Source organism: Ooceraea biroi, chromosome 6 (assembly GCF_003672135.1).
Source record: "Ooceraea biroi isolate clonal line C1 chromosome 6, Obir_v5.4, whole genome shotgun sequence".
Taxonomy (NCBI): Eukaryota; Metazoa; Arthropoda; class Insecta; order Hymenoptera; family Formicidae; genus Ooceraea; species Ooceraea biroi.
Window position 1 is genome coordinate 13907093 of NC_039511.1, and position 15403 is coordinate 13922495.

General features: G+C 36.1%; 2 protein-coding genes across 6 annotated transcripts in view; one reads left to right on the plus strand and one right to left on the minus strand.

Annotated features, from left to right (window-relative positions):
- Nucleotides 1–4131, plus strand: part of LOC105276733 (scavenger receptor class B member 1) — a 40461-nt gene extending 36330 nt beyond the window's left edge. For 2 of the 3 annotated variants that reach the window (XM_011334595.3, XM_011334596.3), the window contains exons 6-11: nucleotides 26–164; nucleotides 312–515; nucleotides 662–806; nucleotides 950–1207; nucleotides 1304–1422; nucleotides 1624–2058. In XM_011334595.3, the coding sequence (XP_011332897.1) occupies nucleotides 26–164; nucleotides 312–515; nucleotides 662–806; nucleotides 950–1207; nucleotides 1304–1422; nucleotides 1624–2058 (1300 nt within the window). Of the gene's footprint in view, nucleotides 1–25; nucleotides 165–311; nucleotides 516–661; nucleotides 807–949; nucleotides 1208–1303; nucleotides 1423–1623 lie in introns of all 3 variants that reach the window. The other variant, XM_011334594.3, reaches the window with a different exon arrangement.
- On the minus strand, nucleotides 4114–14398 carry LOC105276735 (X-linked retinitis pigmentosa GTPase regulator). Of its 3 annotated transcripts, none has more exons than XM_026970886.1 (12): nucleotides 14299–14398; nucleotides 11603–11728; nucleotides 9410–9502; nucleotides 9071–9133; nucleotides 8101–8424; nucleotides 6641–6793; nucleotides 6270–6434; nucleotides 6052–6173; nucleotides 5893–5982; nucleotides 4948–5779; nucleotides 4723–4814; nucleotides 4114–4605 (listed from the first exon to the last, which is right to left on the minus strand). In XM_026970886.1, the coding sequence occupies exons 1-12, from the start codon at nucleotides 14327–14329 to the stop codon at nucleotides 4582–4584; spliced, it is 2115 nt and encodes a 704-aa protein (XP_026826687.1). In that variant the 5' UTR covers nucleotides 14330–14398; the 3' UTR covers nucleotides 4114–4581. The 3 variants fall into 3 exon arrangements, with proteins under 3 accessions (XP_026826687.1, XP_026826686.1, XP_026826685.1); XM_026970885.1 differs by having other exon boundaries at nucleotides 4948–5782; nucleotides 14299–14397; XM_026970884.1 differs by lacking the exon at nucleotides 8101–8424 and having other exon boundaries at nucleotides 4948–5782; nucleotides 14299–14396.
- Nucleotides 14399–15403: the final 1005 nt, after the last annotated feature.

The window sequence follows — 15403 nt, forward strand, 5'->3', positions numbered from 1 at the left end:
AAATAAAAAAATTAATCTTTTACAGAGAGGACATGGAAAAAGTTAATGTTATGTTTCACAATAACGGAACCGTCAGTTATCAGCATAAGAAGATTTTGAACTTTGTGCCCGAAATGTCCAAAGACGCAGATCTCAAACTGATAGTACCGAATATACCTTTGCTGGTACGTTTAGCAGCACGTTATGCGTGTACCAACGCATGTAAACGCTCTACTTCTCATTAATTATAGAAATTTATTTTATTTTTCTTGGTTCGTACAATAAAATAATAATAATTTACAAATAATCGCGAATATTGTTCTTCTTTATAGACACTTTCAACGCAAAGCAAGAGTCTCCCACGATTTATCACAATGGGATTGTCATTATTCTTGAGCGGGATGAAGATGAAACCTTTCATCTCTATAACCGCGCAGGAGCTTGTCTTCGGTTACGATGATCCACTAGTTAGCCTTGGACATAAATTTCTTCCCAAAACGAGGCGGCCTATGAGCAGAATGGGCCTCCTCCTCGGAGTGAGTACTATGCACTAATTGTTAGACACAATTTCTTTGCTCTACATGTGTTCTTCATGAGAAGCGATATTTTATATGACGGAATACTGATTGAGCGTTTAAACGAATACTCATTTCGCGATTTAACCAAAACGTTTTGATTGTAGAGGAATGGTACGTTGACCGAGGTATCCACAATATACACTGGACACACGGATATGAAAAAATTCGGCCTAATAAGCCGATTAAACGGACTCGATCATTTGCCATACTGGCCAACCGCGCCCTGCAATGCTATTGCGGCTTCGGAAGGTAAGTTTCTTGCGCGAGTAAGATCAATGGTGCATGCCAAAATTGTAATCGCTTTGGCAATTCCACTTTTCTCAGGACAAAGAAACACCAAACTGGTATTATTTTCCGGTGATTTTACAAAATTTGAAATTCTCTTTTCGCAGGATCCTTTTTTCCGCCGCGGGATCGAACCGGCGCGGACATTGTTCACGTCTGGGATAAGGATCTCTGCAGGACAATACCATTTCAGTACCGCGGCCCGGTAGAGAAAACGAGTATTAAAGGGGATCTGTACACTGCAGCAGATGTATTCTTTAGTCGGGCGAACGATACCGCGGCTACGGAGTATGAATGTTTTTGTCCCGATGGTATTGCCACCTGTCCCCCGCAAGGTTTGCAAGACATCAGTCCATGCCAGTATAGTAAGTATTTTACAGAATATAGTATGCAAATGAATATAGTATGCAAAAACGTGCAGAGAGACCAAATTTATTACATTGCATTGTTCTTAATTTTAGGCGCACCAGTTTACCTCTCCTTTCCTCATTTTTATAAAGCGGATCCTAAATTGTTAGACGCCGTTGAAGGACTCAAGCCTGTTCAAAAATTGCACGAATCATTCTTCATAATTCAACCGGTAAGATAGGCATAATTTGAAAGTTTTGTAGAAGCTTTTAAATTCTTTTATAAGAAATTAACAAAGCAAAAAAACAAAGAGAGAGAGAAAGAAGAGTGTTCTTGGAAGTTACTTCAAATTCAAGATATTTTGATTTTGAAACAAACAGGATACGAAAAATCGGGCATATTTTCAATTTTTTTCTTTTTATTTTTATATTAGAAACTTGGCGTGCCCCTCGAAGGGAAAGTTCGCGTCCAACTGAATCTGATGGTGGAGCGGCAGCCCATCATCGCAGCGGTAGGAAACTTTCCTGACATAGTCTTCCCGGTCATGTGGATCGAGGAAGGCGTAGAAGAACTTACGCCATCCATCAGACGATGGATCTATTTGGCGACCACGTTCGTCGACATCTCCGTGCCCTGCGTCACGTATGGGATGATTCTAGTCGGACTGACGATCATCGTCATAGTGTTCGTGAAGGCGTACAACACTCCAGTACTGGCACACGAGGCGATCGAGCTCGGCAAAAGGACCATCAGGAGAGGTTCGTCTTTCCTGATAAACGGCCAACATCGATTATTGGCCGGTAGGGACTCTTATATCCTGCTGAACAACGACATCGATGAGAAACCGGACACGTTAATAGAGACCTGATAGTTGCATCGTGCGTAAATTCTAGTGTAGTTGGAAATACTGATACTGAGTAAGCGTAATACGTGTTAGTTTTAGCAAACAGCTCGTAGTGTAAGCGATAATTAATGACGCCTAGTCATGGTTTATTACGAAATGAATCAATCCTGGCGCTAATGAGAGGTTCGTCGAAAAGTAACGACGTGTCGCTCGCGCGTTTGCACTTTGGAGAATCAGAACCCGATGATTCGGGAACAATCTGAGATCATCGAATGAATTTAGGAACCCGTATGGTCGCGGGATTTAGGAATCTCAGGATTAACTAAGGCGATTAGAATATAAGATTAAGGTTTAAGATTTAAGATATATCTCTGGCTCAAGACACTTAAGATTCAGATCTAATCCAAATAATCTAGAATTTAATTGATCTGAATTTTAATTACTTATTAATTAATGTATAATTTAATAAGGTATCCTTAGAATTCGAAAAATAACGAACTTGATGATTTGCATGAATAGAAAAGTCTTCTTGATCAAAATTTGCAATAGAAAATATTTTATGAAAGGCTCATACATAATTGTTTCTCATTCAGAGTGCGTGAAGAGTCTTTCAATTAATGTAGGATCGAGCCTACAATTTTGCCAAATAGAGTCGTAAATTGCGTATACATGCATTTTTAGAGTGTAGAGTTAGAATTTAAGAAATTTTGGCATTAATAAGCTTAGAATCTTCGGCCAGATACCGCTCAAATTAGATATGGCAATCTGAATATCCAGAATTACAAGGACTCAAGGATTGTGATTACGAGAATATAAGAATGTACGTATAATACAATAAGAACGTACGTATTAGATTTTTCGTCGAATAAATAATAACCAATCTGTACCATAAAAAAATTTATTAAAACTAGGTGTCATTAATGAATGTTGTTATCAACAGAATTGTTGTTAGAATCGTTAAAAGACGGATAGAATCTGTGTGTAATATGATACGAAAGGTGTAATACAGAATGCATTTAACTGCGTACACCAAAGCCTCGCTGTTGATGATCAAGAGGATTAATTATCATACAACCAACTAGCGTGATACATGGATGGGGTTAAATTGATATTTGTATTTCGTACAGAGAAAGTTTCTTTTTCTCATTTTACGCCGATTTAGTCGGTTAGAATGTCTTTATTGAAACGTGGTGAGCCTCGTTGTTTAGCGGAATCTAAATTCGCCAAAGAATTGCCGTGATCTTTCACAACGCGTGAAAGTAGAGACAATACGGCCATTATAATTAATATGCTGTAGTTATATAATGAGACGTAACACATAGCAACTTATTTCATTATTAATTAGAATTAGAAAGAAAAAGTGAAATTTTTGGTGGATTTTTTGGTGGGATCCGATGGGTGCTTAGGGATTGCCTAATACTTTTCAGTAACATAAAGGATCGTCAAATCGCGTTAAATATGTTATTGTATCTGTGATTTCCGTCCTTATTTATAACGTATCAATATTTATAATATAATCTAATATCAATATAATAAATTAATATCAATAATTCGCATTTGTGAATGGGGAGCAACGAGAAGAAGTTTCTTGTTAAGAATTACGTATCCATATGAAGCGCAAAATTCTCATTTCTTGCAATCGTAACAAGATTATGCGTGACGATTATGCTTCTTCTCAATGTGTTCCGTTCGTACTCAGCCATAATCTAGTGCAATATTAGTGATCATATGTTAAGCACGTCATTGTGTTACCGTCTTACGGTGAATAATGTCTATTAGACGTAAGGTTCGTTGCACCAACGAGTTTTAGTTTTGCCTATGACTGTGCGAAGCTAATGTCAATCTGGAGTGCAGTTTTAACTGTAGAGCAGCATTTGAAAAAATAAATCAGATAATGATGATTATAACAATCGAAGGAAGTTGAACACAACTCGACGATTAATCAAATGAGTGATATTTCAAGGACGTAATGCGATTACGCATTATTATAAAGTTTAAGAATTCTTAATTATTCCGCAGGTGAAAGCGCTGTAGATTAAGCTGATTTCAGCGAGAATAAAGTTTTGTAATTGGAATTTAATAAAAGACCTTTATCCAGACGTTATCCTTATACATTCTTCACATCCAGCTCTTATCTACTTTATTCGCTGCAGCATGGATTCTTGTAGTGTTTTTCGGAATGCATGTTACTTGGAATTTTTTACACGATTTATATTTACAGTGCCTGGATACAGTAGGTAAAGTAAATTATTAATACCATCAACGCTTTTCTTTAAACTATTTCGTTACCGCAAACGTCAAATAATAAGAGATAGATATTGATTGGCTCAGTATAATCGAAGATTCAGATATTCGGCAGAAGATCGAAGCTAATTCTATGTGTAACTGTATCGATCAATGGTAAAGATAAGCTTTTAATGCTGATTATTGGAGGAGAAGATCTCCGGTTCCACGCGTATTGGTCCCAGCGACAAACCTACCATAAGTACATATTTTATAAAAAATATAATGGATAGTAAAACGTCTCTCTTCAAAGTCCCTTGTCAATTACAGGATGATACAAGTCTTCGACTAGAAAACAAAGGAAATCACACGATAACATTTCCTGTCATCAACTTGAAATCGTGTCTATTAATTTTTAGAACACGTAATTATGTTATCTATAAATATAAATTTTATTAGTCTTACCTTAGCCTTTAGATTTGTTATGCTACCTGTTCTCTTCGTTCCGTTCTGTACTTCCTGTTGTCGTTTTCCCTTAAACAACTTCGCCATTTTAGCTAAAAGACAATATAACGTTAACAATGTTAAATATTTTTGTTATCTGGGAAATAAGTGAGAAATATTTTGAAAATTGAAGACTATTGGTCTCTATTCTTTATATTAAATATTAATAATAAATTTATTATTAACCTGTTCGTGGTGCCGGCGATTGTATCACGTCGGCATCGTCCTGCGTGCCATCCATTTTTGTTTCCCCTGGATTTTCATCGTTTTCAACCTCCTCAACTTTCTCTATTGAATTCTCTTCTACACTCTTTCCAATGCTATTTTTCGATTTTGATTTCTCAAGCTTTGAACTTGACGTTTGCTCCTTACTCGTCTCTTCTTCGTTCTTTTTCTTCTCATCTTCGTTGTCAGCGTCCTCTTTCGAAGATTCCATTTCGTTGCTCGTATCATCAATAGTTACGGATTTTAATCTCGGTGGTTTTGGTGGTGCCGTCAAATTTGTTGGTGTTTCCTGTTGGACATCATTCTGTATTGCTGAGATCGCCTCTTCCGCGTGTAATTCCGCAGTATCCTGCAGCATTACGGTGTTTCCTTTTACTTCCGTGTCTCCATTATTTTCTTCATTGCTCTTATTCTCGTTGCTTTCGTCATTTTTGCCATTCTGTATGCTCTCTTCGTCTTTTGGTTGACTCTCATCATTCGGTTGCATTTCTTCAATTTTCGGAGTTTGAGCATTTTCTTTTGGGCTTTGCGATAATCTGGTTTCTAAAGATTTCTTAGGTGTTGCGACTTTTTTATCATGCATTGAAGACAATATTTTTTCGTTATTTACAATGTCTGAATTGTTTCGAGATACGTTTTCCGAGGAATTCGTTTGAGTATCATTTGACGTTTCTTCGATTTTATCAGTATGACGTGAATCCTTCTTCTCACTCGTCAAATTCTCCGTATTATCCACTCGTTCATTTTGCATATTTATAGGAAGCTTTAAGGGAGGTAAAGAACTTTTCTCTTGCTGCTGAAATTAATAAAAGACCGATATACATATGTTTTCTTTTTATCGTTTTAATTAAACATTAAATTAAGTTAATTATTCCATCATTGCAAAACTGTGCGTAATGTAATTACATTTGCAGCAGAATCCGATTGCCGTTGTGGTTGATAGCTTATCTCGTGTCTTCGGCCAACCAATATCGTATGACATCCCCCGCACGCAACCTACGAAACAACAAATAAATAATTAAAAGACGGTAAGAGAGCGCGATAAATAATTTTACTGGTAGTTACATTTAAGACGAAGAGCTCTTGATATTTGGCAGCGAACGTTATCTCGTGGACGTTGTTCTCATTTTCTTCCAGACCTAATTTCCCATGTCGACCGTCGCCGCAAGTAAAGAACTTGCCGGACTCTATTATTAACGCAATCGTCAATGAGAGATTTACAGCCTTGTAGAATAAGGAGCAAAAAGCGATAAGTGCCGATAATCAAAACATAATTCAATTACCAGTAAGTATAGCGCTGTGACTTTCGCCGCAGGCGATCTTGACGATCCTCTCGTCTTGAAGTGCTCCGCGTGGAAGAAGTTTCGGTGTGTGTATCTCCACGACGTTCGTGCCCATGCCGAGTTGCCCGCTAGCGTTGCTGCCAGAACAATAAATGTTGCCATTCTCTGAAATTTGTACACCCAATCGTCACTTGCAAATATTATCTGTTACTCTTGCAGACTTCCTTACTGTAATACTTGATATGAAGAAAATGAAGAAATAGGAAATCTACGCATCCATCATCAGGAAATACGTGCCAAAGCATTGAAGATATATCATTATTGAAGATATTGAAGATATATCATTATCAAGATCTGATGATGAAGCCAACCTGCTAACACGAGCGTGTGATGACCACCGCACACAACGTGAACTGCCGGTATCGGCAATTGCATTTGCTTCGGCGCGACCTGCGTGGAGAAGTTGACATCGATGCCGAGTTTACCGCTTTCCGACTCGCCACATACGTAAACGAGACCGCTTTCTGGAAATGAACCGTGTCGCCGAAATTATATACACGCTAATGCATTTTACAACCTCTCGTGTTCGTGCGAATCGTCGTAAGCGCGCCGCAGCGGAAACGATCTTATCTCGTGGAAAGCGCGTCGCCGCGACGTGTCAGAATCCTTGAGTGGATTCGTGGAACAAAATTTTAGGATTTTTACAACATCTCCCGAATGTCTTTTTGCTCTCTTTCTTTCTTGGTAGTAAGTGAGTCCATAAAAGATTTCTCATAGAAAATGATTCATGCAGTCCTATGTATTTGCGTATGTTTCAAGCGCTTATACAGGGTGTCCCGAATTAAAATGTCCAAACTTCGGGAGCGTGTAGGGGATGATAAATCAAAAATAAAAAGTCCTTCAGAGATATGCTCGTTTTTACTTCGTTTTGGAAAAATCGCAAAAAAGAAAACGTAGATTTCACACTTATTTATTCATGTTGTCACTTGCTTAATGTAAATGTAGATATTGTTCAAAATGTTGGCCTCTTGCTGCAATGCAAGCATTGCATCTAGTACGGACAGCTGGTGTTGCAGCCAAACACTGATCTGGTGATATTTGGTGCACTGCAGCCACGGTTCGGTCTCTTAATTGCTCTCTTGAGTTGACTGGCAACGAATAAACTTCCTGCTTCAGGGCCCCCCCACACAAAGAAGTCCACTGGTGTCAGATCAGGTGATCGAGGTGGCCAAGATACTACTCCTCCACGTCCAATCCATCTTCGTGGATAATGCCTATCTAGCCAAGCTCGAGTAGTTCTGCCATAATGAGCTGGACACCCATCGAGCTGGAACCACATCTCAATCCGTTGTTGCAGGTGGATGTCTTCTAAATAATTACGGAAGTCTGCCTCCAAAAAATCTGTATATCTGGCTGCGTTTAATCGAAAACCATATCAGCATATTCAGCGTTAGAATATGTACGCGGCATTGTGACAGGAGTAATTCACTCGATGGCTTCTGATGAGTAACTGACGAATTTATAGGAGAGAAGCAGAAATGTAAACAAAAAAAGAAATGTAAACAAACAAAGGAAGTGCGAGAGTATGCGCGGCGCCGATTTTCAAACAGAAGAATTCCGGAACGACGAGTCATTGCTGCATGAAATCTACGTTTTCTTTTTTGCGATTTTTCCAAAACGAAGTAAAAACGAGCATATCTCTAAAGGACTTTTTATTTTTCATTTATCATCCCCTACGCGCTCCCGAAGTTTGGACATTTAAATTCGGGACACCCCGTATAGTCCATTATCTTATACAGAAACATAAATGTATCTATGCATGTCACATTACCAGTTAGGAAAGCGGAGTGATAGTATCCCACACTGATTTCTTTCACGGGCTCGGGAATGGGAACTTTCGTCGGCTTGTTCACCAAACCTGAGATACCCGACAGTCCTAATTGCCCCTCCAGATTGCTTCCCCAGGCAACAACTTCACCGCCGCTTGTTAAAGCCATCGAGTGATGAGATCCTGCCGCGACTTGCACAATACGTGATCCGGCGAGTCCGCAGTCGTAGACTAGGATCGGAGAACTTGAACTATCACCTATCGCGGAACTTTCCCGGCCCAATTGACCTTCTTGATTACTACCGCATGCAAAGATTTTCTGGGCCCCTAAGAAATTGATACGAGACATCATATGGCTTGCTTGACATTTCAATTACCTTCGTATTCATGAGATCGCATGTATCTTTGGCAAATACTACAAAAATTGATTCAATTCTCGTTAGTCGATTGTTAAAAATTCAGAAGATTACTTGCTTGATTTGCGAACTACTTGTTTAAGGTAATTTTAATCCATCGACCAATTAAAGTCGACTCAAATTCTTACATAGAAAGTTAGCAAAGTGGTGTGCCATTTAAGAGAATTCCTGTTGCATTAATATCTTTGAGAACGAGAACAGTTTGAAGTTGAATGGCTCTGCAAGTATTCATCGAAGTTCACGACACGCAAGGCACATATATAGAAACGGCAGATATACTCGCTTAGTACCGAATATCTGTCACTGATAACTATATGGTGTATGTGTACATCGCGATATTTCGATTATTGCACATTTTTTTATAATTCGTCACATTTACGAGTACAATGCTGTTCGTTTGATTAAAAGCAAATTGTTTATTTGCATATTATTAAAATTTAATAATAAAATGATGCATCGATATAAAAAACGATTAAATTGGTCTTTAAACTGAAAATAAGCACGCAATTTATCTAACATTGTGTACATTCTTTCTGTGCGTTACTCGCAATGCTCACCTGTACATATTAAAGTGTGCGCTCTTCCACATGCAACATGCGTGACTTTTTCCGGTTTCAAAACTAAAACACATTAGATTCATATTAAAATCATGACCGACACTTAATTAAAAAACGTTTTCGTACAAAATTTACTCTCGACTGAATTAGTGATTAACAATAAGTTTAATAATTAAATTCGCGTCAAATATAACCAAGGTAACGAATTTCTCAAAATTGGGTACATCGAATAATCTATTCGTATAGAAATACGTAACAGCACTCACGACAATAAATACAATGTAATAATTTTGTTTTCACATCTACATAAATCCCTATCAAGATGAAGCAGGTACAAACTTTTTACACACGAAGGTTTGCTGATGTGATTCTTGTGACCCAGGCCTAGCTGACCCCAATCGTTGCTACCAAAGACAAAGAGTCTGCCGGTTTCTAAAGCAAGAAAAAACAAAATGATTCAGAGATAAAAGTAGATTTGGTAAATCGTCCACTTTCCAGGAACTGTAATTGAACACTAAGATAATATTTACATTTATATGACACAGAGTAATTCACAGGTAATATAGAATCTGCAAGTATCTCAAGATACGAATCCACTAGCAATAAACTTAACTGTGTAAATTTATTTGCAATGTTAAATAAACAGCATCACCATTGAGCTTGTATGTAAACGGATCAAATTCCAATATTCATAATTTTTCAGAAATATGAAGAGGAAGAGAGAGAAACATATAATTCTTGTTACTGAAAAAATAGAATTCCATCTTATGTGAAGTGCAATTTTAACGAATAATAAATCTCAGTGAACAATCGCAAATTTTAAACAATAATATAGTATTCTCTCGATAACTAACTGTTTTTAAAAAGTTTTTACATTTTTCTAATACATTTTAAAAGACATGAAGGATATTTAGAACAATAATGCAGCAAGTTTTTCCTAGGCAGGTTGAACTAATAACGACCGGCGGTGTGGGCTAGACTGAACACTGCGTGTTCAATATCGATTTACTGGCCAGTGGATATTCCTGTGTAAGCATAGCTCGACTGTATATATCCTTCGCGTAGCATGCTACAGAAGCTGTAAATCATGTGACTTGTACCTCGCATTATAGAGTCTACGAATTTTACCGTGTAAAATTCGTAGCTCTCGTATTCTGCAATCTTATAACCGCCTGATCGATAAAATTCAAATCTTGCAGTGCGCAGAAAACGAGACAACAATACTTACATAGAACATAATGGTTTGCAATTGAATTCCGAAAAAATAAGAGGAAACGTAATTTTGAAAGAAAATATCTTGTGTGAAAACTTTCCTCATAACAAATACATGGATTATTATTGCCGTTATATTTTGCAGCATTAATCCTTTAAGGTTCAATGTACAGAATTATGTATTTAGTTAGTAAAAAATTTTAATTCTCTCTCTCTCTCTTTTTTTTATTATAATTTTAGTTTATTGCATTCAGTAGAAACAAATTATTCCTGAACCAAGTAATCATCATCATTGTCTATGATATAGATATTATTAATATTGTTACCTATATTGCATGTAAATTGAATCGAAAGAATTGAAAATTGAACCGAATTTTTTAATTAACAACCCAATACATTCATCTTTTTCCAAATTGTTTGTATTAATAAAGCAATAATGACTTTATTGTCATAAGACTATCGATTCATCCTAGATAGAACTATATTTCGGTCTTAATTCATGAAATAATGATTCTCGGTGAAAAAGTCAATATTGCGATCATGTGAAGAACAAATTCGCTGACATTATGTAACATTCTTTACGACAAATGTAACGTACATAGCATCTAATTTTTCAATTATTTATCGATGTCATCTTAATATACAAGGGTGGCACTTTATGATCACTATCATGATTATAAAAATTATTCATTTCTGTAGCTGGAGTACAAATATGAATGTACAAAATTATGTACAGGAAATTGTACTTCTTGGCGAAATTTACTCGAATCAGAAAATTCTTCATTAGGAGTATCTTTTAAAATCATCTTACAAAGAAAAAAATTTACTCAAACGGGATCAATGTATGGGCCTTGAAGGCTAATTATTCGATAGATAGCATATCAACTATATTCATCAACGTCAACTCCTTTATGCTTCTCACACACATGCAAATACACACACACACACACACACACACATATTTGCTTAAGCTAAATTCATTCTGAAAAAAATTAAAAATTATCAAAATTAATTTATATATTATAATCTAGATCAAATAGCATTTTCGATGATACTTTAATGATTCAGGATTAATTCAGCCTAGGACGATGTTTAGATTGTTTAAGCTAAATTCAATCTGAATTCAATTTAATCTGGACCTGACCTGGGCTCGATCGAAATTCAAACAAGATCCATCTTCAATTGACGCTGTTTTTAACGATTTCAATTGAACTCGGTCTCATATTGAATTTATTCTGGATAATCAGTTAAATAGTAACCATTAAACAGTGATCGATTTTTAATACTTGTGCAGCGAAGAAGAACAGGATTCAGACTTACGACAAACGACAGCAGAATGTTCATCCCCGCATTCGATGGTGACAATCGGATCCTTCCGTATAAAAAAATGCGACGCAACGTTGTCCGCGAATCTGCTACGGCCAATCGTGAACACCGCTCCAGTCTCTACAATGTGCAAAGATCGATACATCGTTAAATATTGAAGGAAAATGAATCAAGCTACCTGTCTTTAAACGCGCGAATCAGTAGATTGATAGATTTTCCAGATTTAGATTCGTACTCCAAAATCATGATTGCATAAATCTTTTTCTCACTGCAGATTTTTCATAAATTTATAAATCATGATTATATGAACCTTTTTCTCACTGAAAATTTTTCACTTAAAATCTGTATCTACAGTTGTGACGTGTTTTCACAAGTCACTCTATATAGCGAAGACTCGATTGCAACGTTACGTGCAGATTGTAATCATTGCACATTATTGTGTTATGAAGCTATAAATACATTATAAGTACGTCGTTCATATTGTACATACGTATAACCACTTGTGCGATCTTTAATCTCTGATTTAAGCAAAAGTATACTAATGATTTTAGAGAGTAAATGTATGTGGCAATAACAATTAAAAATGTTATTTCAAATTTTTTGTGGAGATATCTGTCGCCATTATTTCCAAAAGAAAAGAGATTATATAAAATATAGACGTTGTTGTCCATATTGTATTTCATATAATAAATAATAATTATCAGATATTAAAAAACTAAAAAAATAATAATAAGTAGCAAGTAAAAAAGTAATATTTATTTATGATAAATTCTTTTGTTTCTGGGCATTAAAAGTGGAATGTTACAAATACATATATAATAGGATTGAAAGCAACTTTTATCGTTGCCAAGCTTTGATATAAATTAAGTTAAAGTGTAAAATAAAAAGCACCGGAAAGGTATTAAGATAGTGAATGCTGTTCCAACTCGAGGTTAACGGTGGTATTTCAGCCTCCATTTGTAAAGGTCAATAGCAAAACTGGTGATAAATCCTGTGAGATTTACACTCTTCGCTTATCAAAAGTTCAAATGGCGTTCCCTTTTGCATAATTCATTATGCATCTGTCCTTCGTCAGGAAGCTATGCGAACCCTCTCATCGCGAATGATCCTATCAAAGACTCTACTACCAAGTTGTAAAATTAAAAGTTATAAACTAAAAGTTGCACCTGAAAGTATAATTATGATGTTAAGACCATCAGATCTTCAAATCCTTCGAATTTTTCTAATATTTTCATTTTTTTGGTGTTTCAAGTACTTGAAACTTGTATAAAATGTTTCACATAAATTTCTAGAGATTATATAAAAATATTATTATTTTTATTATCAATATCAATATTATAATTTTAGAGAATTTAAAAGAATCATACAAAGTTCTAGAAAGACGAAAATGAGACTATCCAATTTTAGTTTTTGGACTAATCTAGTTTCCGAAGTCTGCATACTTTCTAAGGTTGTTGACCCGGACAGTTAACAGCCACCAAATTGCTCGGCAAAGTACATGCACTAATTTGATAGTCGATAGCGAGTATTCGCAGATATAGTAATCCATTCATGTATGAAACATTTGCAATGCAAACAAAGTGGATTATGTAGGAATGTTACAGCTAATAACTGTGTATATAATAAATAATAGTATTATTTATAATATAATAATAGCATATTAGCTATTAAAGAAAGGCGTTACGTAATAAAAGTATATTAAATGAAATGCGTAAAGTTGTCTTACCAGAAATGTTCTAATTAAAGATAAATATTGCTTAGAAAAATATCATTAAATGATAAAATTATATTTATTATAAAAAAAGTACCATTGGAAGACATCCAAGAAGAAAAGCACTGTTCTTTATTTTAAAGATCGACATTTAATTAAATTTTGTTATTTCGCCTATTTTCGCACATGTTAAATAAATATATAAATTTATTTAATTTATTATTGAGACATTCTTATAAAAAAGAACTTTTACCCTGACTTATTTCTCAAAGTTGCAATAACAACGCGCGATAAACTAGCTAGTAAGTTAATGATACTACGTATAACTCGCATGTTCCACGACGGTGGCATTAACCGATTAACGATTGTATTGTGCTGGTAACAGCTTCGAAATAATCTGCCCATATCCGCTGTGGAGGGCATTCAACGTTATGCGAATAAAACACACAAAAACTCTTTGAAAACTTATTTTACGAATAAAGTGCGTACCACAGATAGCCTACGGTAAAAATATCGATATTGCGAAAAACAAACTGTGCGATAAGCTAAATTATTGCAACTACTAATGCACCACTAAACTACTCATGCATAAAAGTTCCCGCAATCCCGAGAAGTGTGGAGTTGGTTTGAAACTTTATCATTCGTCATTAATAGCTGTAAATCCTGTGTGAGCATTACGATCGCTCAATAGTGGCATGACACGTATCGATTTTTATTCCTTCAAGCCATCAGTAGCCGGCTTGATGAAACGGAGGACGTTGCCAGGATTTTAATAATAACGGGGGGTGCTCGTTGGGGTGCTCGTTGGTTGAAGGATCGATCGAGCTGCCGGGCCTTACAGAGAAATAACTTTTATCCGATTTACAAAAATTCACGAGTTCGCAGTGCATTTTGAATTGTGCGTGCGATTTTGCCAAGTGCGTGCATCGTTCTCGTGTTGGTTTGCTTTTTATTATTTTTTTTCTTCTTATTATTTTACCGGGTATGGTCTCTATGTCTGGCAGGCCCATGTTTACACCTTGCACCGCGCGACTTGTAGCCGACTGACCGCCAAGTAAGCAAGCAAGCGTGCTCGATGTTGCTGGCGCTTACGAGCGAGTACGACGTAGCCTAGCAACTAGAAATCAATTTCTAACAGCAACCGCGATAGAGAATGGGAGCAACCGGCTATGGCGCGATTCTTTAACAATATCTGAACTGACTGGTTTAGCTCATGTCTGCGTCCCTTTCTCTCATTGCAGCAAAGAATATGGCACACGTATCAGATATCAGGATAATTATCCAGACAGTACAAAACGTCTTCAGGATCATTCATGATATACAGGGTGTCCCGGGTTTTAACCGACAAACTGCGGGAGCATATTCTACTAGTGGAAATAAGAAAAAATTCTTATATCGAGTTTGCTTAGAAATGCTTTATTACAAAGTTATAAACCAATATTGAAAAGAAATATCAGATAAGTAACAACGGATTTTTTCACAAAAATATAAATTATCTACGCAATGATTTAGTGACGCATTTCAAAATGTTGTCCTTGCACATCGATACAAGCTAGACGTCGACGTAGTACAGAATTTGTTACGGTACGACGTTCCTGAAAATTTTGTTGCATCTCGGTAACTGAATTAGTAATTCGTTGCTTTAAATCTATCTGGTACTCTCCTGTTAGGAAATCTACGTTGATACTCTCGTACGGCAGCTCGTGCATTTCCGTCACAGAATCCGTACACGAAATGAATATCGGTGTATTCCTCATTTGAAAACACTTTTGGCATTCTGATAGTAATTGCTAGTGAACATGAATACACATAACATAAACATCTTCGACCTTGCAAATTCTACACTATGTTCCGTTGTTACTTATCTCATATTTCTTTTCAATATTGGTTTATAACTTTGTAATAAAGCATTTCTAAGCAAACTCGATATAAGAATTTTTTCTTATTTCCACTAGTAGAATATGCTCCCGCAGTTTGTCGGTTAAAACTCGGGACACCCTGTATATGTTCAGGATATCCTGGGATATTTTGTTATATTTTTTATCAACGTACATGACTATTTTATCTAACTGAAAAATGTCTAA